Genomic DNA, 22,416 nt, shown 5'->3' with positions numbered 1-22,416 from the left:
AGGATCTTGTTTTAAAATCTGTTTCATATTAGCATCTTCTGGGGGCTGTGCTGGTAGTTTCTCAAATGATGAACAGTTAGCCACAGCAATCAGATTTTTCTACTCTCATTTCCAGACAGATGTTGATGTACATGTGTCTCCTATACAAATGGATGCATCTCCTGCACTGGCATCACTGAAATGGCCAGGAGATCAGCATATATTAATGCTGACACTGCAGACGAATAGGCAAATAGGCAAAATTAATGTTCTCAAACTAACAGCTCTTGAGGCTATACCTCTTCATTATATCACTTGTTGCAGTAAAAAACATTCATGTTTTGTCTGACATTGAGGACATATGTAGAAAATTTTTTCATTCCCTGTCATCCCATAAAATTGAGTAACCACTTGTGCTAGTCTTCCTCCTGGGGTTGCTGATGGTACTAATTCACTGTTGCCTCCTCCTGCTGAGGTAACATCCCTCAAGACCATCTCTCCAGGTAAGAGCTGGTATCAGTCTTCAGAGAGGGCAGCTGGGCTGAGCAGGAAGCTGCCAGCTGGGCAGTAGTTAGGCAAGAGCAGTGGTTAACACATTTATTGTCGCAGCTGAAAAGCTAACCAGCTGTTAGAATTTGCCCACATGATCCTCTTCACAGAGAGGAATAAAACAGATGTCAGAAACTACCCTGCAGGCTAGCTAGCTGGTTTTTAGTTTCTTTTTTGGCTGTCTCCAGCTGTCGAGACAGTGAATGAGAGGTGCTTGACCAGATTATAATCATTTTCCTGTCTCAGAGATGGGTTACTGTGGAAAAGTCAGAGCTCCAGCAAGAGTTTGGATGCCTTAGGTGATTCTGGGACCACTTAAGCCTGCAGAAATTAAGTGTCATTTACTGCAAGTTAGATAGGAAGATATTTACACTTGCTGCTGGGGCTAGAAATACACAGTCCTGTCACATATTTCTCAGTTTGATCCTTCCTTGGCAGGTCCCGCCACAAAATTTGGGTGGAAAAGTTCAGTGGTGTCTGCAAACATGGGATTTCTGTACCTTTCTTTCTACTCTCAAACAAGGGTCTGGATGATTTGTCAGTTAGCAGGAAAACAGAAACACATTAAATATCCTTGAAGTGTTAACAAATGAATCATCAGTTTCAGTACTTGTGAAGACAGGCCCTTAAACCAAGATCCAAGATCCTATATATTGTACTTTTGGGAGTGGGAGAGAAACAAGTAAATTAAAAAATACAATCTTTTTGCATTTAATTTATCAAATAGAACAATTGAAACTTTAAGCAATCGTTGGCTGTGTGGTTTGTTTAAATTTTGCTTTAAAATATGAGTCTCTAAGTAAAACTCAAATCACACAGCATAGTTTATTAGCATTCTTAGTGAGCAGCAGTACTAAAAGGAGAAAGATGTAGGAACCCACTCTTTTTTTTTTTTTTTTTTTTTTTTTGGTGACACATTGATAAATGGTTCCATGCAGAGCAATCCAAAAAATTATTCTTATGAAAGTCTTTTCAGATGTGGCAATCCTAAACAATGCATGAAACATTTGATATTCTATGGAAATGGCCTTTGAAAATAATCCTTTTGGAATGAAGTATTTGTCTCCCTTTCCTAGGGGATCCCAGTATCACAGTATGGGTCAGGTTGGAAGGGACCACAATGGATCATCTGGTCTAACCTTCCTGCTCAGGGAGGGTTATCCTAGACTACTCTGCCAGAGCCACTGTAGTATCTATAAAATACTTTTCCCAGTATTTGCTTAATTTTTATGTTGAGAGTGTGTGTGTATTTAGAACATATTAATTGTTGGGGTTTGAGTTCAATCATTTGCCTAGGAATTTCTGAAAGCAATTAAGGTTTTTTTTAGCATTTTGTGCCATCTATGGCTCTATAGCAACTTAATCTTTTAAATATATTTTGTTTCAAATCAAAAATATATACCGAGTATGTAAGTGAAAAACCTGATGGTTCACTGACCTCTCTTCATTTGTGCTAAGGAGACCTAGTTTATTTAATTAAATTAAAATATTATGAAGGACTGGTAGTGACAGAAAGGCTTTGGCAGTGCATAGACTGAAGGCTTTTGCAATATATAAACACTTTATTAGAAATGCTGTGACTGGACACTGTGTATTTATACTGACTTTTTATAAAAGGAAGACATAGGAATAATGAGCAATTCTGCCAAAATGGACTGTGCCCTTGGAGATGGTTCTAACTGTATTGAAATATAAAATCATAGAATGGTTCAGATTGGAACAGACCTTAAAAATCATCTAGTTCCTAAAAAAATCATTAAAGATAAATTGTGAGGTAGGAAAAAACTTTTTATGTAATTAAAGATTTTAAAATATGACATTACAGAGTGTTTATCTCCAGTCCCTCTTTTTGTTATGTGTATTAGTCTGTAGAGAGTTCAAAACCCCATCTGGTACCTGTGAAGCTAATTGAAATTTTGAGATTTGGGCACCTGGCAAGGGGTAACTGTAAGAGATTGGTCTCCATGGGTTTGCTCGGTAACAGGAAAGACTCCATCTTCAGTTTAATCTCCTCTGTGAAGTGATTTAATTCTGTTAGCTCCCTGTGCTGATTATCAGGGGAGCCCCAAAGATATTAATTTCAAAGGATACCCTTGCTGGAGCTACAATGCTCTCACATTTCCCCGCCTTCTCTCGTGGTCAGATCTGTAGCTGGCACGCAGCATGTCTGCTGAATTACAGTGTGGGGTTTCAGCCAAATGTGCAGCCAAATGGCATGCGATCATAATTTTTAGACTAAAACATGGAAAAGCAATCGTATTATGCTTTCAAAATTGTCTGGGGACCACAGGCTTCCTTTGGGAAAAAAAAGTAGGGGATGATCTGTGGTTTTCTTTGACAAAAGTATCCTGATCATTCTACATTATTTCTGTTTTCAAGGCATGTTTGCTTGGGGGTTGAAACTCAAGGAGAAACATGAAGTGCATCCTGGGGTGCTGGGAGGGGAAAGCTGTGGGGAAGTTTGTTGTGTCCATTGCAACACCCTCTGGCTGATTCTCACCCTCCATTTGGAAAGGTCCCTCTCTCTCCTGGGTGTCTCAGTGACAGCTGGTGGTGTGGAGGGACATAAGACAGCTCCTGAGGACTGGGCCAGGCAACACTGCTCCTGCAGAAATCCTCTTAAAACAGGATTAAGCCTAAGCAGTTCCAGTCACAAGCTGTATTTTCCAGGTGGATCTTCCTTGGTCCCTCAGCATTGTTGGAAGTACCAGCACCTGCATGCTCCAGCTCTGGTGAATTTCAGTGGACCCTTCTCAGTGATTTCTCTGTCAGAGCATTTTGCAATTTCACCCACAGCTGCAGGGTAGTTTCTTACAGAAAAAAAAAATCAGCATTAGTAAAGTCCAAAGGGGCTGTTGGGACTTACTTTCATCTTTAATTCCAAAACCTTTCTCAACAGCAGTACTTGGACTCTTCACATGTTGCTGCTGTGTCTCTTTTATTCTGGCCTTTCACCTTTTTTACTGGCTAAGTCTGCAGGAGGATACTGGCTATCCCTTTGTGCTGGTGCATTTTGCATTAAATATTGAAATTCTGACTTCTTGCTCTGCCTCCAGCTTGTGGACTTGTCCTGGCATCCTCCAGGAAAGGTTCGGGTGTAATAAACAAGTTGTCTGCAAAGACAAACAGTTCTGCTCACTGATGACAAGAATTTTGATAAGTGTTTTGACCCTTTGAAGTATTTGTGCAGTTTCCCTGAGGGTTTGCTTTTCCCTTCAATTGAAAATTAGCCGCTGCTTTATACATATTTGGGATGTAGTATAGTTTTAAAGAACTCTTTTAAATATGGTTGTGCATCTGAATTTCAGTAATTTTTAAAAAAGCAACCTTTGAATATTTATATTTCCTCTGTGGTTCCCTCTCTTGGTACATTCTGTACATTTTAGAAGACGTAGTGGTTTTATGTACAGATGGACCAAGAATGGTCTGCTGGAAAAATACTGAATTAAGTTACCAGCAGTCCAGGTCAATCAGGCTCATATTTCCAAAGAATGAATGACAGTAGAATTATAAACACTGGTTTTCAGATTCTGTGGCACTCAGTGTTTAGAAACAAAATTTACAAAATCAGAGAGAAATATTATAAACCAAAACATTATGCTTCTCTGATCCAGATCCTCACTTCAGATTTGTCTTACTTACATAATAAAAGTTATAGTAAGTCCTAAAGGTCTATGAATATGTTACAGAAATATTTTGTGTGTTTTATGCAGTATATAATATACAATTGTAGGCACAGTGATTTGAGATAGGTTAAAATAGTGCCCTATAAACTGAAATTATTTTAGTACTCACCTGGATCTTCAAAGTAGTTTGAGTAGTGTGTCTCCTTCCCTCTTTCCTTCCTGAAGTATATAGTAGAGTTTCGTTTCTAACTCTGATGTCAGTACATGACTGACACTTGGTACAGGTTGAAGTGAGTATCAAAATAAGAAAAACTGAAAAATTCAGTTGCAAAGTAAATTACAAAAAGAAAGCAAGACAAAGAATGCAACTAACACAAAAAGTATCACACCTGGCCCCCTGTGCTGTCCTCCATCCCTTTCTAAAAGCTGCATTTGTCAGCTTACAAGACATTTGTGACATTAAAATACTAAACTGAGTGAAAATAAAATGCAACAAGTTTTCAGTCCTTTACAGGTCTTCCTTTGATGGGGAGGAGTGCTCTGCACATAAGTTTGGCACGGAGTCATAAACCACATTTTGAGAATCCCCCAAATTCTCCGGTCATTCTTTGGGTTAAGATTGCTGCTGTTGTTTCTGGACTTGAGTAATGGGCACCCAGAGACAAATAAAAAACAAACAAACAAAAAAACCCCAAACTGTAGTAACCTGGAACATTATGTAGATTTTCAAGTAGAAATAAAACCTTTCACTTGAAACTCAGGTTTGCATCTCAAGACTTCAGGAAGCCAGCACATAACTTCATAACTGAAGAGTTATGAGATACCCAGCACTGAGTTTATAGCTGAAGAGTAAATAGGTACTTAACATTCCCTTTTTTAACTTTGCAGAAGTTTTTATTCACTTATAATGGTAATGGTGAAGAGCTTGAAAAATGTCTGACTTGGGAACACTGATTATGTTATATCATGCATGGGCAGAAATCATAGTATTTTACTATGCCTAGTTATTAAGATTTACTGAGCTGGTAGATTTATTTATTGCATGTTATTTTCTAGGGCACCTCAAGTAATTTATTAATGTTCTCATTGTTTATAATCCCTGATACAGATGTCTTTTTCCATTTACTTTGTTCTGTTCAGGTTCTCTCTTTTTAAAGTTCTGTTTTGTTTAAAAGTATATAATATTTAGGATTTGGAGGGTGGGGAGGGCAGGGCTGAAAAAAGAGCACCCTCTTCATTTTCTTTTTTCTTTTTTTTTTTTTTTAAGACAAGATACTGTTAAACAAAAGTCAAAGTCTACTTTCCCAATGAAAAATTATCAGAGTGTGAAATCTCTCACATTCTGTATGCTGAAAGCTTTGTTGAGTATTTCCTGGTCTCTCTCTTCCAGAGCTGACTATCTGCATAATGCACACTGGACTGTCATCTTAAAATAAGAATAGAGTTAAATGGAATCAGAAGTGTACTGTGGCAATTCCAGTTAGTGTGAGGGAATATAGAAAACTTACCTGTTCCATTGCTCCTAAAGATGAAATATATCCTATGAAGATGATCAGAGGGTTGGAGCACCCCTGCTGTGAAGACAGAATTGGGCTGTTCAACCTGGAGAAGTGTTTGGAGAGACCTCAAAGCAGCCTTCCAGAACCTAAAGGGGTCTGTGAGAGCTGAGAGGGACTTCTGACAAGGGCAGGTAGTGATAGGACAAAGGGGAATGGCTTTAAACTGAAAGAGATTAGGTTTAGGTTAGATACCAGAAAGAAATTATTTGATCTGAGGATGGGGAGACACTGGATTTGGCTGCCCAGAGACGTGTTCAAGGCCAGGTGGGACACGGCTTTGAGCAGCCTCTGAGAGGTGCCCGTGCCCATGGCACTGGGGGTTGGAACCAGATGATCTTTACTGTCCTGTTCAACCCGGACCCTTCTATGATATGAGAAAATACCAGACATACATAGCTGAAGGTTGCATGAAAAATAGTTGAGGGACTGAAGTGTAAATTTTGGGTTCTAGCACTTACTGAATTGAGCTTTCCAGTGACAGAGCTCACATCTTAGACTAAACCATAGCTTTGTTATTTTGCAGATTTGCCAGAAATATGTTGATGCCTTTTTTCCTAACCACCTGACCCCACTGAAAAAAATGATTACTACATTAAATAGTACATTAAATGTAATGTAGATGTTTTTTCCATTTCCTTTTTGCTGTAAGAGTAAAGAACGCAAGTTTGTAATTTTCGAACCATCCTAAACAAGAAGAATCTTCCACTTATGGCAAAACACATTGCTGCATGCAGAAAACACAGCTTTTCACAGCTGTGTTTGGAAATGTTCCTTGTTAACAAAACACACTACATCAAAGTGTTCTGGCAGGTTGTATTGATATCAGCAGACACTGGGGTAGGGTGCAAGTAGGAACTCGATTACGTTTTCTGTCAATTTTGGTTGATGCCTTGCTGCAGGAACAGCTCGATGTTTTCACTTTGAGATTGATTGAGAAACTTGATAGAAAAAAAGCACATATGCTTTTTCCATTTGCACCACAACATGGTCACTTTTCGAAATTCTGAGGGGTTTTTTTTTGCTCCTGTGAACTTGGTCAGCTCTTTAAATCTGGGTTATTTGAAAACACACTAAAATATTTTTGTCAGTCAGCAGTTAGAACTTGAGATAGCACATACCGTGTGGGATCTGTTCTTGGGTGAATAACCAGTCTATGAGTTCTTCAGACTGCAGAGAAGAGGTTTCCAGACATGTTGTCTGCAGTACTCACCTTGATCCTATTTTCTGTAATATCTGATGCTTTTATGTTACTGTTCAAAAAAATTCCAAAGCACAGTAAATTGAAGTGCACAGTTTTTAAACCAGATGTGGGTTTCTCTTCACTCTTAAAAAGTACTGTAATCTATGTAAAATAGATCTTAAAATGAGGTATTAAGACACTTAAAACTTGCGCTCTGTTTCAGTCACACAAATAACATATAAAATTGGGATTGTGTGCATCTTTGCAGTACCCTGATTTCATTTTTGGTCTGCAGGTATGAAGATTAGAAACACTTTTTGAGCAATTATTTACATCAGAGGACTTAATGTGTCTCAGCCTCTTGCACCTTTGTGGTGAACCAGGGAAGCCTTATCAGATCTCTTTCCTTTGTGCTCTCTGTGCCTTTTCTCTGCTTTTAAAGTTTAATGGCTTGGTTTTATTTTGTGTGTCTGGCAGAAGTCTCAAAATGTCCTATTAATATAGTTAGCAGGGAGATTGACTTAATGGAGTCTTAATTTCCACGTATTGGTTAAACTTCAGTTATAGCTGATCCTTTGAAAAAGAGATTTTAATGTGTCTGAGAACTTCCATCATGATTTATTGGGATTTTTGCTGGTTTTGGGGTTTCTGAGTCACATTTTAGCTCAGGAAGAATACTGTATTTTCATGGTTGTGCAACTGCTAATCGATGACCATAGTGGCTGCTTATGTGTAAAAGTAGAATTAAAATTTTATTTATATACAGATGTGTTTGTGTTTAATGCTGTTTACAACTTGGAAATGTGGAAGACATTCCAGTCCCTAATAAGTGTATTTATAGGTAACATTCATCCTAATATTATGCCCATCTAATATGTCATTATTCACCTAGATGCTCTGGAACATTGGCTAGCTTTTCTTTAATTTCAGTGGGGGCGGGGGGTTGGGTCTGGGAATTTCAAGGGTAAAAAAAAACCCCACCTTTTTGAAATGAAACTTTATTAGACTTGCCATTCTGAGTCTCAACAAGCATTAGTTTCTAGTGGGGATTTAGCAATAAATGTGCATTTCTCTATTCTTAACACAAATCCTAAGATTAATTTTGCTGTGAAGTATCCTTAGGTTGTAATTAAGACTGAAGTTACTCATCCTGATAGGAATGCTCAGACAGAAAATACACACTTATCCTACCCTATTAAAGTCTCATGTATTAAGAAGGATATGCTGCATGCAATACTTTTAACTTAAAGCCTATTCTGTATATATGCATTAAAGTTAATAAACAATTGCACTGTAGAAATTAGAGTTAGAAGCGGAGGGAGTTGTGTTAAGTACAGCAGAAAACAAGTCAGTGCTTTTTTGTCTTTAAACATGATATCCTGCAATGTAACACAGTTACAATGATAAGTGTAATGGAGCCATTTGTGAGCTAAAAAGATTGGGTTGTTGCTAGAAGCAGCTGTACAGCCTAAGCAGAGCTGGACTGAAGTAATTCAAGGTCCTGTGGTGAAAATCATGGAAGGCTGCTGATGCATGGCTCCTTAGATACATAGTAAATACATTTTAGATTAATTATCTTCTCATGATACTGGTATAGGTATTGCTTATTAATGTTATTAGCATTGCCTCATAGATGCTCATTTCTTTCTTTCTCTTCCCCCATTTTAGTGGAATTGGTCGAAATTGGCCATGGGCCTCTGGTGGAAGCAGCATTTTGGCAGAATTTGGGACTTTGCATCTGGAGTTTGTACATTTGAGCCACCTGTCTGGAAATCCTGTGTTTGCTGAAAAGGTGAGATTGATCCATCAAAATCCTGTTGTAAAAGATAAATCATAATGTATTTAGAGATTAATATGAATGAGGAGAGATTTGGATATTCCTCAGTTGTGAGTGTTTGTCACATTTTCCCTAATCACCTTGGCATGTTTTTGTATTAAAAATTCAAAAGTCTCTTCTGAAATTATTCTGATGTATGTTCTTGTATATGGCCCCATAAAACATTTAATTTCTGTTTATCTTCTAAATTAGTATCACATTAAGCAATCAGACTGTACAGCGTTCTTCAGTTCTTTACCTAATGGGGTGTAAACAAAACCTGACATTATATTCGGGATAATAACTGATGTCTAGAGAAAGCAAAGCACCAGGGTGATTTCAACAAGTTTACTCTTCAAAATGCTGCATAATATCACTGCCGTCAGTGAGGTCAGAAAGGCCTTCCATTGCACTGACCTAAAAGAAATATACTTTGAACTCTCTTTGGGGCAAGGAAAAAAAAATCACATCCTTAGACAAAGCAGTGATTGTGCATACTAATTCTTCCAAAATCTGATAACATTGTCTTCTGGATGCTTTTAATATAGATGAGCCATGGAAAAAATTCCTTCCCTCAATTCCTACCTGAAAAATTTTGCTTTGCTTTTTGCTTGACATACTAATAGCCAGCAAGTCCTGTTCTTTATAATACACTGTATCATTTATCTTCTTTTTAGTTCCTAATTAAAACATACACTTGTTTTGATTTTGTATTCTTACTGCAGCCTCCCCATGTTACCTAAAGCTGATATTATCGACTTAATAATCTAATTATTGACAAGACTCCGAATCTTAGCAGTAGGTCTAAAAGCAATAGTCAGATCTAAAATTATTATTGGGTAAGGACTGAGCGGCTTCACTGCAGTACCATTGTCAGCATTGGAATAAATTTTGTGAAGCAAACTCCTAGCAATTTTCATATATTTAGGGGTAAATTGCACAGTTTCTCTTAAATTTGAACTGGGGAGGGGGAGTGGATGGGTAGGGGGTGTCAGCACTGAAAAATAGCCAGAAACAAATTGACAACATAAATTAATTATCTAGGGACATTTATGGTAATTTAATGCATAACATCTGTTCCACTAAGAGACAATGAAAGTCCGTATCTTAAAAATCCTTGCCTATGGTTCTCCTACAGAGTGGCATCATGGTCTAGCTGCAAGATGCTGGCAATCTGTTTATGTAAGCTGTTCTTAAAACCTTTTAGAGATTGCAATTCCAAAGCCCTTGGAGGCAAACCATGCCAGGGCTGGTACACTTGATAAAGAAGAAACACTGGAATAAGCTTTGCATGGACATATTCTTAGAAGAACTTATTAATTGAGTTCTTCTAGGACTCATTGCAGCCTGCATTTGGGCAATGAGTAGTGTCAAGATGCAGGAAGCAGTTTGTGTACTACAACAGAAATCCTTCTGCAGCTTGGTATAAGTTAATTTATCTTCTTTTTCAGTAGCTACTTCACTGGGTCTCTAGGCACTCAGGGGTTTATAACGAAGCTGTCAGTACCTTTTCTGTCACTATTTCTGCAGTGCTCAGGATCCTCATCCTTCCAGGCTGCTATATGTGTTTTTTTCTGTGAATCCTAAAATTCACATGTGCTCTGCAGTGGATTGTGCTGCTGGATGGCTCCAGCTGCTGAGCATCTGGACTGTAATTGTTTCCCCGGGCATCTCATTTGTAGTGAGCTCCTTAGCAGTGCCAGCAGAGCACTCAGGGTTGCCTGGGTCCCTGCTGCTGGGCAAGCTGGTTGTGTAAAGCTCAGTCAGTTCCAGCCATGCTCTCCTTTACAGTGCACTTCCACATCTGAACTAGGTGGTAAGCTTAATATTTAATAGCATTTCTGGTTTGGGTATACAAGGAATATAAATACTGATGTAGCTCAGCTTAGTTAAGGGAAATATCCTCAGTGAGTTTCAGTATCCTGTAGAAAAGGGGGATACTCTGCATAGCAAGTCCTGAGCTTTGGAGCTTGCTCCTGTTGTGTTGTTTCATTGCTGACAATTGACACAGAAAGTCTAGAGGTTTTCAGGAACTTGTTTGCATGATGACAACAGCTTTTTCAATAGTGATATGATTGCACAGAGCTGTTGGGGTATGTGTGTTGAATAAGATCAGGGGAGTTATTTGTAGGTGTATTTACACTCCTGTATTTTGTGGGGAAAATGGATAAGTGCTCAGTGTTTTGTACCTTCATCTAGGTAATGAATATCCGAAAGGTTCTAAGTCGACTGGATAAACCAGAGGGCCTTTACCCCAACTACCTGAATCCCAGCAGTGGCCAGTGGGGCCAGCGTAAGTAGCTGAAGTCTTGTGTACTATGACCTGTCTGTCAGCATTCTCTTTACAGTTGTTTACTTCTTTCAGTCACTGTTATATGTTTTTTATATAAAAAGAACTGTTATAACATATAGAAGCTCCCTTTATATCTGAGATTCTATAAAATGTATAAAATACAACTATAAAAATAATAGTCGTACTTGCTGCATTTTAATCTACTTTTCCTGAGCTTTCAGTATGACTTATGGAAGCAGGGAAATGTATAAATATGTATGACTTTGGAAAGGAATTTGTCGACTACAGAAGTCTCTTATTCAAAAATCGAAAGTGCTTTCTGAAGTAGCTGCATAAGGAAACATTATCAGCTTGTTTGAATCAAATTCCACATTTTTGGAGTTGTGTGGCTCCACTGAAGGAAAGAAAAGTAATAAGACAAGCCTTTCCAGTTAATACCAGCTGTGATTTCTGTTGAAATGTAATGCCACCAACTGAGGAAGCAAGCTAAACAGAAATGTGTCATGGCATTAATCCCCTTGGAACCATTACTGAAGATACTGAAATTAGAAGGAAAAGACTATAAAATACTTGAATTGTTTTAATTTCTTAGCCCCTTCCTAATGACTGAGTAATTTCTTGTTGTTCATTGCTTTCTCTGATCTCCACAACATGTCAGAAGTCTGCATAGTGTGCAGGGTCATGACTCTAGAGACCTTACTGTTTTTTCCACTTTTCTTGCTTAGGTTCAGTCTGCCACCATCTATTCAAACAACTCAGTGTCTTTCTATTTTTTCTTCCTTACATTATTGAATGAAAACAAGCAAGATATCATGGTCTGAAAGGATTATGAGCAGATTAGCTGGTTCCAGATTCAACCTGTGTGAGCTGGTTGGGTGATGCAACAGAAGAAAAGGACTGGAGAGGTTTGTTAACATAAGAGGTTTTTTAGGATGTAGCTAAGGGGGAAGTGAGGTTTTGGACTCCTTATGGGACTGGCCACAGTCTGAATAGATAATTTTCACAAAGGCAAAGATGAGTGTCTGCTCTCTATCATGCCTCAGAAAAATGCACCCACCATCTACTTCATGAGAAGTGATGGATCCTTTACCCACTCTCCACTAGGCAGAAGTAGGGGACCTTAAAGACGGAGGGGAGCAGAAACAGGTTTCTACTTAGGCTGGCAGGAGAATCCCCTCCCAGTGCACCTCATCTTCTCAGGTGTCCTCATACAATAGTTATGAGGCCCTGGAAACTGAAGACTAGGGAAATGAGAATGTGCACAAAGGCCCATCAGGTTGGAGGGGCCACCCTGGGTAAGGGAAGCTCAGAAGGAAGGCTTTGCCTTGGTCAAAAAGAATTGGGTTAGAGAACATCTAGGCAAACTTTATATCCACAAGTCCATGGGATCTGATGTGATGCATCCGTGAATGCTGAGAGAGCTCACAGGCACCACAGTGAGGCTGCTCACAATTGTCTTTAAAAGGTCATGGAATTAAGAAGAGGTGCCTGAGGACCGGGGGAAAAAAAAAGTCACACCAATCTTCAAAAAGGGCAAGTAGAATGACCCAGGGAACTACTGACTCATCAGCCTCACCTCAATCCCTGGAACCTCATTCTAGAGGCCATCTCTATCCATATGGATGACAAGAAGTTGATCAAGAGTAGTCAGCATTGGTTCACTAAAGGTAAATCCTGCTTGGCCAGCCCAGTTGCCTTCTGTGATGTGACAACTACCTGGATGGAGGAGGAGAGATTGGTGGATATTGTGTCACAACATTCTCATGGGCAAACTCAGGAACTGTGGCCTGGATGAGTGGACAGTGACGTTGATTGAGAAGTGGCTGAACAGCAGATCCCAGAGGGTTGTAATCAGTGGCACAAGGTCTAGTTGGAAGCCTGTCACTGATGGTGCCCCCAAGGGTCTGTCGTCTGTACTGGGCCCAGTGTTGTTTAACTTATCCATCAATTACTTGGATGAAGGGGAGATGCCTCCTCAGCAAGTTCTCTAAAAACCAAACCTGGAACATCCGATATTCCAGGGCTGTGCAGCCCTTCAGCAGGACCTCCACAGGTTGGAGAGATCGGCAGAGAGGCACTGTCTGAAACTTAACAAAGATAAATGCAGGGTCCTGTAGCAGAGGAATAGTAACCTCAGGCACCTGTACATGCAGGAAGCCAGCCTGCTGAAAGCAGCTCTGCAGAGAAAGACCTGGCAATTCCAGTGGACTACAAGGCGGCCATGAACCAGCTGTGCCTTTTTGGCCAAGGCCAATCGCATCCTCGGCTGCATTAGGAAGAGCATTCCCAGCAGGTCAGGTGAGATGATCCTGCCTCAATAAGCCCTACTGAGGCTACAACTGAAGTGCTGCATCCAGTTCTGGGATTTTGGACTCCTCAGTACAAAAGACATGGAGCAGGTCTATCAGAGGCTGATGAAGATGACTGGAGACTAGAGCATCTCTCCTTTGAGGAAAGCTCTGAGAGAGATGGGCTGGTTCAGCATTAAGAAGAGACAACTGAGAGGGAACCATATCAATGTCTCTTAAGTATCTGAAGAGAAGATGTCTGAGGATGGACCAGGCTCTTCTCCAGGTTGCCAAGCAATAGAACAAGAGGCAAAAGGAAGAAACTGATGCAGACAAAATCCTACCTGAATATTAGGTAGAACTTTTCTGTGCAGGTGACAGAGCCCTGGAACAAATAGCTTCTGTCTGGGGGAGGTTGTGGAGCATCCTTCACTGGAGATAATCAAGAACTGTCTGGACACAATCCTGTTCCATGTGTTCTAGGATAACCCTGTCGTGCAGGGAGGTCAGACCAGATAGAGTCCCTTCCAACCTTATGCATTCTGTGATTTCAGTGATTTTTTTTTTATTAGAATCTATTTTTGAAAGCTTTATGTCAGTCTGAGTTGAAATGGTGTCCAAAAAGGTTGTGCTGCTTGCTTGTATTTTCCTATCAAGGCAAATCCCATTTCTCTTTATGAATTAGAAGTACACCTGCCATTTCTTACTCTGCTATGCTGTGAGGCTTCCTGCAGGTCACTGTGCCACAAGGCCTGTGGCAGCTCAGCATGCATAGCCATCGACTGTGGCTGCATGTTGGTATAAACATCCTTTTTAGAGATCCGAGACATGTGCCCAGTTGGTTCACCTGTTGGTTCAGCACAGCTTTGCAAGACATAAAAACCTCCCATGGAAGTGTTGATCCTACAGCTGTAGGTACTGGATTTAATTAGAGACAATCTCAGCACCTGTGAGACAGATCCACTTAACTCCTTTCTTGGCTTCTGTTACTCACAGAAGCAGCTTTTTGGTGCTTCATGAGAGCAGATCTTTCTAGTGGCTGAGGCAGTTAGTGGCTCTGCCTTATATGTTTCAAAGCAGTCAAACACTTATTCTGCCTTATGGCCTTTGTTATTTCCCTATTTTTAATATATTTGCATCTTAAGCATTCCTCATTCATACGAAATGCCAGTTTCTGTTGGTATGCACAGAAAATCTTTTAGCTTACACAAGCTTTGTTTTCCAATAGCAGGCAGTGCTGACAAATAAACAGCTCCCCTGCCTGTGAAGGGTGAGTGCAGATGTTGGTGTGGGTCTATCCCTGGCATGCTGAAGCAGCAAAGACAAGTTCCATCTTGTTACATCTCTTTCATATCAGTCGCCTCCATTCACCAACACTGATTAACTAATTTTTTTTCCCCACAGAGAAGTTCAGAATGTGAGACTTGAAAAATATGTTATTTTTGATTGCTTTTTTAGGCTGTTTTCAGCTGATTACAACAGAAGGGAAAAACCAAACAACCAAGACCCTTAATTGGTACAAGACAGAAATATTTTCTCTCAAACATAAAAATGGAGAGGGAGGAATGGTTTCTGAATATTTCTTCTCCAGCAGTATTGTAGCTGTGAAGGCCACTGATGGATCTCTGTCATTGTTCCTGTAAATTCATTTAGCCCTTGTTATTTTGACAGTAAACTGACAGTGATTTGCTGCAGCATGCGTCAATTGGATTTGTCTACTGCAATAATGTATATAATAACAGGGCTTATTATTGATGAAACTCTGCTTGTGCTATTTAGTTTGCAAATGTCAGAGGTTTCTATGGTAATTTATTTAGGAAACCGTAAAGGTCATTTAAATGCTGCTGTTCAAAGATCAGCCTTTGATCACAGGAAATGTTCCATTGTTTTAAGAAACCTCTTCTCCTTTTGGATCATGAACATTTAATTTAAAAAATGGTGTCGTCTTCCCAGAATTTCAATATATCTCGTTCAAAAGAGGGTGGAGAGGAAAAAAAAAAAACCAAAACCTTTTCAGGTTTGATGGTACAATGCATTTGGTGGGCAAAGGGGCAGGATGCATTCGGAAAACTAAATTTCTTTTGCATGTCACAGAATAGTGGAGGAAAAGGACACTGTTGATGTAGTTTGAGTAGACAAACATCTGTCTTCTACATTTGCATGTCTCTGTAACCTGTCTGGAAGGTGAAAGGAGTCTTTCCATGGAGAGAAATACAAAGGGTATAAAAATAAATATAAAAATAAATTATCTGTGTTCCTTTGAATTCTACCATCAGGGGCATAACTTTGAAGCTATGATCAGAGTTAGGTGTCAGGAAGTGTGAGCTCCATATCACTAACACTTCTGCATCTCACTTTATGAGACTGGGTCATGCCATGCAGGTTTTTTGGTCTTCTCGTGGCCAGAACTTTGTGGTATGACTCAGGGACTTGCTGTGTGATCTGTATAATGATATCTCCATCCTGTATTTCTTGAGTGGAATTAGCAGATCCCTCCTTTGCTGTAAAACTGACAGTTATAGATGAGTAGTCCTGGTAAAGCACTTTGAAATTTTTTCACTGAAGATTCAATAAATGTCAAATTACTAAATTTTACTGGGCAGCAACAAGTTTTATAAGCAAACCTTTAGCTTCCCTTCTCAACTTAATGGAGCCTAGAAAAAACATTTTACATGTATATATAGTTGTAATATTTCATGTATTTAGGGATCTATGCTGAAATCATGATAACCCATCAAAATTTTGCCAAGAATCTTTTAGGTTACTGTACAGTGAGTGAGTGCAGTCTTGTACAAGCAACTGAGAGCATCACTAAATTTCCCATCACTGGTGCAGCTGTTGCTGAATGTCTGGCTTGTGTGGTGTTAGTGTTTCCAGAGTCACATCCTAAATTGTGCAATTGAATAGTCACATCACCTGTAGTACCAGATTGTTTCACATAATAAGCATAGAGCAGAATAAAGGAGTGTCACAGCAACAGTCCTCTGTAGTGAAGTCCTTTTTTTTCCTTCCAAACCACTGCTGAGTTCTGAAAGCAGTCAGATGTTCAAAAATGTAGTATTATTTTTAAACATATGGCTCAGCATTTTGAAATACCACTAAATAACCTGAAATTCAACTCTGCAGTAAGGAGCTGAAAGTCTTTTTTATGAAGTGACTTAAATGGAAAGTTAGTGACTAAAAGAGCAATGCCTGCACATTAAGGGAAAGCCTTTATCAAATCAGAGAACACTTACTACTTTTTTATCTTTTTAGGATAAAAAAAGCCTTAGTTCAACACGGTTTTGTATGGAATAGACTACATGAATTAGAATGGTCACATATAAATTGTTTTTTCTTTGCCATGATCTCCTGCAGCACACTGTGGATATTAAATAACTATGGTGTTTTAGCTAAATTAAAAATACAGCAATAAAAGAAATAATTCTCTGTATATACCAGTAAAGTTTTCCTGAGGTTCCAGGCTTATGTTTATTAAAGATGTTGTAGAAATAGATCATCAAATACACTGTTTCAAACGTGATTGTATTTTATTGTCCCAGCTTAAGATGAAATTGCTGTTCAATCTCTTTCTTCCCTATTAAGATCATGTCTCCATTGGAGGGCTTGGGGATAGCTTTTATGAATATCTGCTCAAGGCATGGCTGATGTCAGACAAGACAGATGAAGATGGCAAGAAAATGTATTATGATGCTGTTCAGGTAAACAGGACATTTAAATCTCCCTTTCTATAATAATCTAATATATAATAATCCTAAAGAGACAGGCTCTGAGGACAATATGAGAGAATTATGTATTTGCTAGCGCAGGGTGTTTTTTAAAAAATTAGTTTCTGTTTTAAAAATGACTTCTTCAAATAGAAGTGCCAGAGGAATACAGATACTGTGGGAAAGGGGAGAATTTTGAAATATATTTTTACTGCAATATTTCTGAAATATTTATACTGAAATATTTCTTTTACCGCAATACAGTCAATTGTCTCTGAAGGAGAAAAGTATAAAATAAACAACAAAAAAATGCATCTATCTACAAGTAGCTCTTAGATAGATGTTCTGCTCTTTTTCCTGAGTCTTCTCTAGATGTGTATTAGTCTTGGCCTTTTCCTCTATATCCAGGAGGCAATTCCTCTCTTGTATTCAATTCTCTCATGTGTCTCAGCCATAAAAAGTGTTTTGACAGTGGTCCACACATGGATCGATCAATGTGTTATGGTGGATAATTAGAAATGAAAATAGGGGTGTTTTTTCACAATTACTTTTTGGTACAAGAGCATATATTTGTCAGCTTCTTCTTGTGTCCCAACTGGACACAAGAGAAAGTTTTATAAAATCAGAACTATTCATACTTACATTTCTATATAGTATTTTATTTATGATCCTACTGGTCTTCACTTAGCTTTGTTATTTATGGTATTTCCTTAATATGCTGTTTTGGGAGAAATAATGGGTTTGTGACACCAGATTAAGACTTGGGAAGTATTCTGTTTAAATTCATATTTACAGGCTTTCCTTCCAGTTCTGGGCAAATGACCTATTTTCTCAGTTCCTTGCTTTCGTATATATAGATATATATTAAAAAAGAGGATAATATTACTTCTCTTTTTTTCCCCATCCTTTCATCTGTTTTGACTGGAAGCTGTCTAGGGCCAGGACTTTTATCTCTTATTAACTGTGTGTATCCACAGTGCCTCTATAGACAAGGCTTTGAGATGCTAAGCAATATCTGCTTATTCTTTCATATATCTGGAAATGCACTGTCCCTAGGGAAGTCATAAGTCTCCTTTTACTTCCCATACACTAAAAGTAGTGGCATGAAAAAATTCAACCACGGTTGTTTATTGCAACCATCTTTTTTTTCATTAGAGAGCAAAGTCAAGTGTGAAGACCTGAGGGAGGGTATCATCTCTGGTGGTTATAAATTTGACAACCAAGTATCCTCTGCTAAGGAAATCTTGCCTTTAATTTTGTAAGTGTGGATTTGGATGCAGTCAGCCTCATTTTCACTGCTTGCGTGGTTTCAACTTCAGAGCAAAAGGTGGATCTTAAATTAGGTTTGAGTGCATTTGAGGCTATAACATAAGAACAGTGCTGTTGTAATAGCTCACCCATTGGGTTGGCAGCCAAACAGAGAGAACAAAGTGTGTGAAATTATCAATTCATCTTACCAGGAAAGACATTTTGAAGCACCTCAAAGCTGCTTCTAGCCTTCCACTTCTGCTGGTTTAAAGACATCAGGTTTTCAGTGAGGTCCCAGCAGGGAGCAGAAGTGGTGACAGCCCCCATATTACAGGAGCAGTTCTCCTTGCTCAGATTTCAGCTGGAGGAGCAGAATTGCTGCTCAGCAGCATCACTGAATGTGACAGTATCAACATCAGGGTCTCAGCTCTGCTGCATATGACTGCATTTAAAGTACCTATTTTCTTAAAATTTTCTAGTAGTACTAGCTCAGAAGCAGTCCGAGCATCATGTCTGACCAGAGTGTTAGTGTTTGAGAGGACCTGACTAAAAATAGATTTCCTTATGCTGCTGGCTGTTGCTATTTCCAGTATTTTCTCATTGAAGGCATTCCTGCTGTCTGTTTTCTGTACTGAGGTACATCTGTACCAAAGTTGGAAGTGTGCTTGCAGCATTAGGAGTTGCAGCTTGATGTTGTAAAGGAGCTTGTTCAGAAAGCAGCAGCAAAGTTTCAGCCTCACAGAAACTGCAGGATGATTGGGCCCCACTGAGATTCCAGGTAACTGGAGTAGCTATCCTGATTTGAAATCCATCCTGATACTGGCTTCATTGCTATCGACCCACTACTTACCTAAATTAAAGCTGATTTAAGTGTCTGTGCAAGCTGCAATCTTTCTTTACAACTAAGGCTGCAGGGTTTGGGCATTCTGAGTTCTGAGGCTGCTTGGTATTTTCTTAGAGAAATTTCCCCCAGTGCTCTCAGAATCTTTTTAAGACTATGCCAAAGGGAACAGCATGATTGTCCCTGGCCATTCAGTCCAGCACATAGCCACCAGATTCTGAAAGAGTGATGTGAAGGTTTGATGCCTAATTCAATATCTTCTGCTATCCAGAAACCACAAATGGAAATATATGGTGAGTTATATAGTTCACTGTGAAAAGCTGAAATCTATTTAGATAGAGCTTGGGGGTTATTTTTCACACTGTTCTGTAAATCATATTAAAAGAAAAAAAAAAAGGAATGCTTTCCATTAGAATTTTTGTATCACCTATAGATTATATCATGGCTTAAGTTAAAAGCAATAACTAAGATGTCAGACTAGATTTAAAAACTGCTTCTGCTTGCCACAAAAATGCGTATATGGCTGAAGCCATATAAAGAGTTTATTTCTAATGGGAAAAGGGACCAAGATAGTCTTATTTGGAATACCAGGCCATCAGAGGGATTCATAAATTGTAGAATTCACACAAAAAGACAAGTGAATGTATTTTTAATGTAAGTTATTTTTTCTCTTTTGAAAAGTAATACAAATAATGTCCTGCTTCACCTAATACATGAAGTAAGAGATCTTTCTAAGCTGGTTTCAATGGATAGCATGCAACATTTAGTTACAGAACAAATGTGTATTCAGCTTTTAGCTATATTTTGAGGAAATAACTGCCAGTAGAATAATCCATCAGTCTTTGCAACTATCCAGGACAGGAATCATCTCACTCTTCTCAGTTAACAAGCTGATCTCTGAGACACAATTGAGTAGGTTTATAAGAGAACATGATAATTTAGAGCAAAAATGGAACTTGTGAGGTCACTTATATCTAGTCTAGCAACAGCAGTGTCACGAACAACAGCATCAAATCTTCCCCTCTTAAATGTGTCAGCCCACATTTTCAAAGCTGAAGGGCAATTTTCCCTCTATTCCTGTAAATAGGTTGTCTCATACTTGATGTTTGATGGTCAGATATCTTTTCCAAGTTTTCCCATTAAATTTATTTGTGGCCATTTCTGCAATCTTTCTGCATCTTACATATATATTTATCCTCTCTCTCTGACTCTGCCTTCATGCCCTTCTCAGTGTAGTTCTAGAGAAGTGACATATCTAGAGGCTGTAAAGAGAATGGTAACTCACCCCAGAAGAACTTCACAGGAAAAGGGAAAATCTCACCAGCACTTCCCAAGCAGCTCAGTTCAGTGCAGCCCTTGGTGGCCCTGTGGTTTCAGTGAGGTAACGCTGCTGCTTTCTGCAGTTTTACCTTGAGCCAGAGTAGCTAGTTCACTTTTAGACATTTAGATTGTTTACTCTTTCTTAATGGGTAACAACTGCTCAGATGATCCTAACAAGAAAACAAGTGATTTCTGCAGCACATAGAACATGGAAGAAGAAACAATGGAAATGGCCAAAAGAGGAACACGTGTTGTGAAGCAGTGCCACAGCCACTCTGCCAGATTTCAACACCATTTCAGAAATTGCTGCGAGGCTGGGTTGCACAATTAGGCAATGCTGTGAATGCAGTAAACTTCTGTGGGTATCAAAAGAGGAAAACATAATTTTTGGCCTCAGGATTCTAGTATTCAGACAGAAGATATATAGAATTACTTGGTGGGGGGGGGGGGGTATTTTTTTTTTTTTGGCACATTGCTAACTTTGGAGACTAGCTTTGATATATACTCAGTTTGCATACTGCCAAAGGAAGCTTTGATTTTGATTGGGGGATTTGGGGTATATTTAACTGTCAGCATTAAGTAGTGAATGTTTTTCAGAGCTGTTGATTTCAGCCTTTCAGATAAATAAAACAAATCCATGGAGACTCCTTTCTCCTTGAAAGGAGAGGGAAAACCAAGTGTTGTTAGCAAAGTGAAAACATGATATTGGCAGATAGGCCTTTTTCATCTCTGGAATTTCGTGAGGATCTGTTTAACTGTGGTGACAGTCTGGTGGCTGGTTTGTGCTGACTGCAGTCTCCATGAAGCTGCTTGAAGTAGTTTGCTTTGTGATCCTAGTGGTCCTAAAAACTGCATGACTGATGTGCACAATGAGAGAACCGCAACAACTCAAATATAATGGCTTGTCATACTGGGTAAAGCTAAAAGTGATTAATGACTTGAATTTTAAATACTTGAGCACTTCTTGGCATTGAGAAAAATACATAAATGAGGAAGGCAGGATGCTGCAATAGCAGCCCATCTTAGAATGAAACATTTGGTACCCAGCATTCCCACTGCGTATTTTGTTTTGGGTTTTGGGTTTTTTTGGTGTAGGAGGTGGGAGGCAACTTAACTGAATGTAACTTAAATGTGTTAAAATCAATAATCAGGCTGTTTTGTCAGCTGTCATGTTTAAAATACTTATCACCCAGCTGCACTGGTGTTCTGCACGTAGTGATAGTATGGCTGCATTATGTAGGAACACAGGATTCATCCAGAGGACTCACTGCTCCTTGTTATTCTCTTCACTGTATTTCTCCTCTCAGCAAGGGTTTTGAGACTCTCTACAAGTGCTTACAGAAAGCATCGAGGCTAAAGAAAGGCTTCTGCAGATTTTAAATTGTTAATAATTTACTGATAACCGCACAATGTCTTAAGTTTCGGACAAGATAAAGTATTTATTCAAAATTTTGCTTATTTATGGACTGTCAGGAGAAGCAGCAAGCTTTAATGTTGTTAGAAGCCTTTAAGGAGAATTTTAACTAGAAAAGAGTGAGGAGAAATTGTATGCTTTTTGCTCATGGCTCTGCTCTTTTCAGAGCAGCCATGTCCTTACTAGTCAAGCTATTTTCCCTTCCCTTTTCTGATAACAAAAAAACCCTTTGTCAGAATCAACAGATACCGTAGAGTATTCAGAACAAACACAGTGTAACATTTTGAGAGTAACTTGATTTGATGCATGCCAGACCATTAATACTGTTTTAAAATACAGATAAATTTATCCTTTTGGTAACACACAACATTTAGAGCTAGAGCACCCGTGCTCTGAGAGACACTAACAGATCTATATAGAGAAAAAAATAATGATTTTTCAAACAGAAGTAAATAGTTATCTTTCCCCTGGAACGTAATCATCTTTTTAGTGATCAGATGAATAGGTATCACATTAGTTAAATGTTTGCCAATGATTCCCCTTTAAAAATTTAGGTACCTCCATTATAAGCACTCATATTTCATTGCACATGTAAG

The 22,416-nt window shown here is 38.8% G+C and overlaps 1 protein-coding gene across 1 annotated transcript in view; it reads left to right on the top strand.

Annotated features, from left to right (window-relative positions):
- Window positions 1-22,416, top strand: part of MAN1A1 (mannosidase alpha class 1A member 1) — a 138,641-nt gene that overhangs the window by 102,337 nt on the left and 13,888 nt on the right. Inside the window, exons 6-8 of the mRNA XM_066315303.1 lie at window positions 8,562-8,685; window positions 10,909-11,002; window positions 16,876-16,991. Coding sequence (XP_066171400.1) covers window positions 8,562-8,685; window positions 10,909-11,002; window positions 16,876-16,991 — 334 coding nt within the window. The remainder of the gene's footprint in view (window positions 1-8,561; window positions 8,686-10,908; window positions 11,003-16,875; window positions 16,992-22,416) is intronic.

The sequence above is a fragment of the Sylvia atricapilla genome, chromosome 3, assembly GCF_009819655.1.
Source record: "Sylvia atricapilla isolate bSylAtr1 chromosome 3, bSylAtr1.pri, whole genome shotgun sequence".
Lineage (NCBI taxonomy): Eukaryota > Metazoa > Chordata > Aves > Passeriformes > Sylviidae > Sylvia > Sylvia atricapilla.
This window is presented reverse-complemented; position numbering and strand designations above follow the sequence as displayed.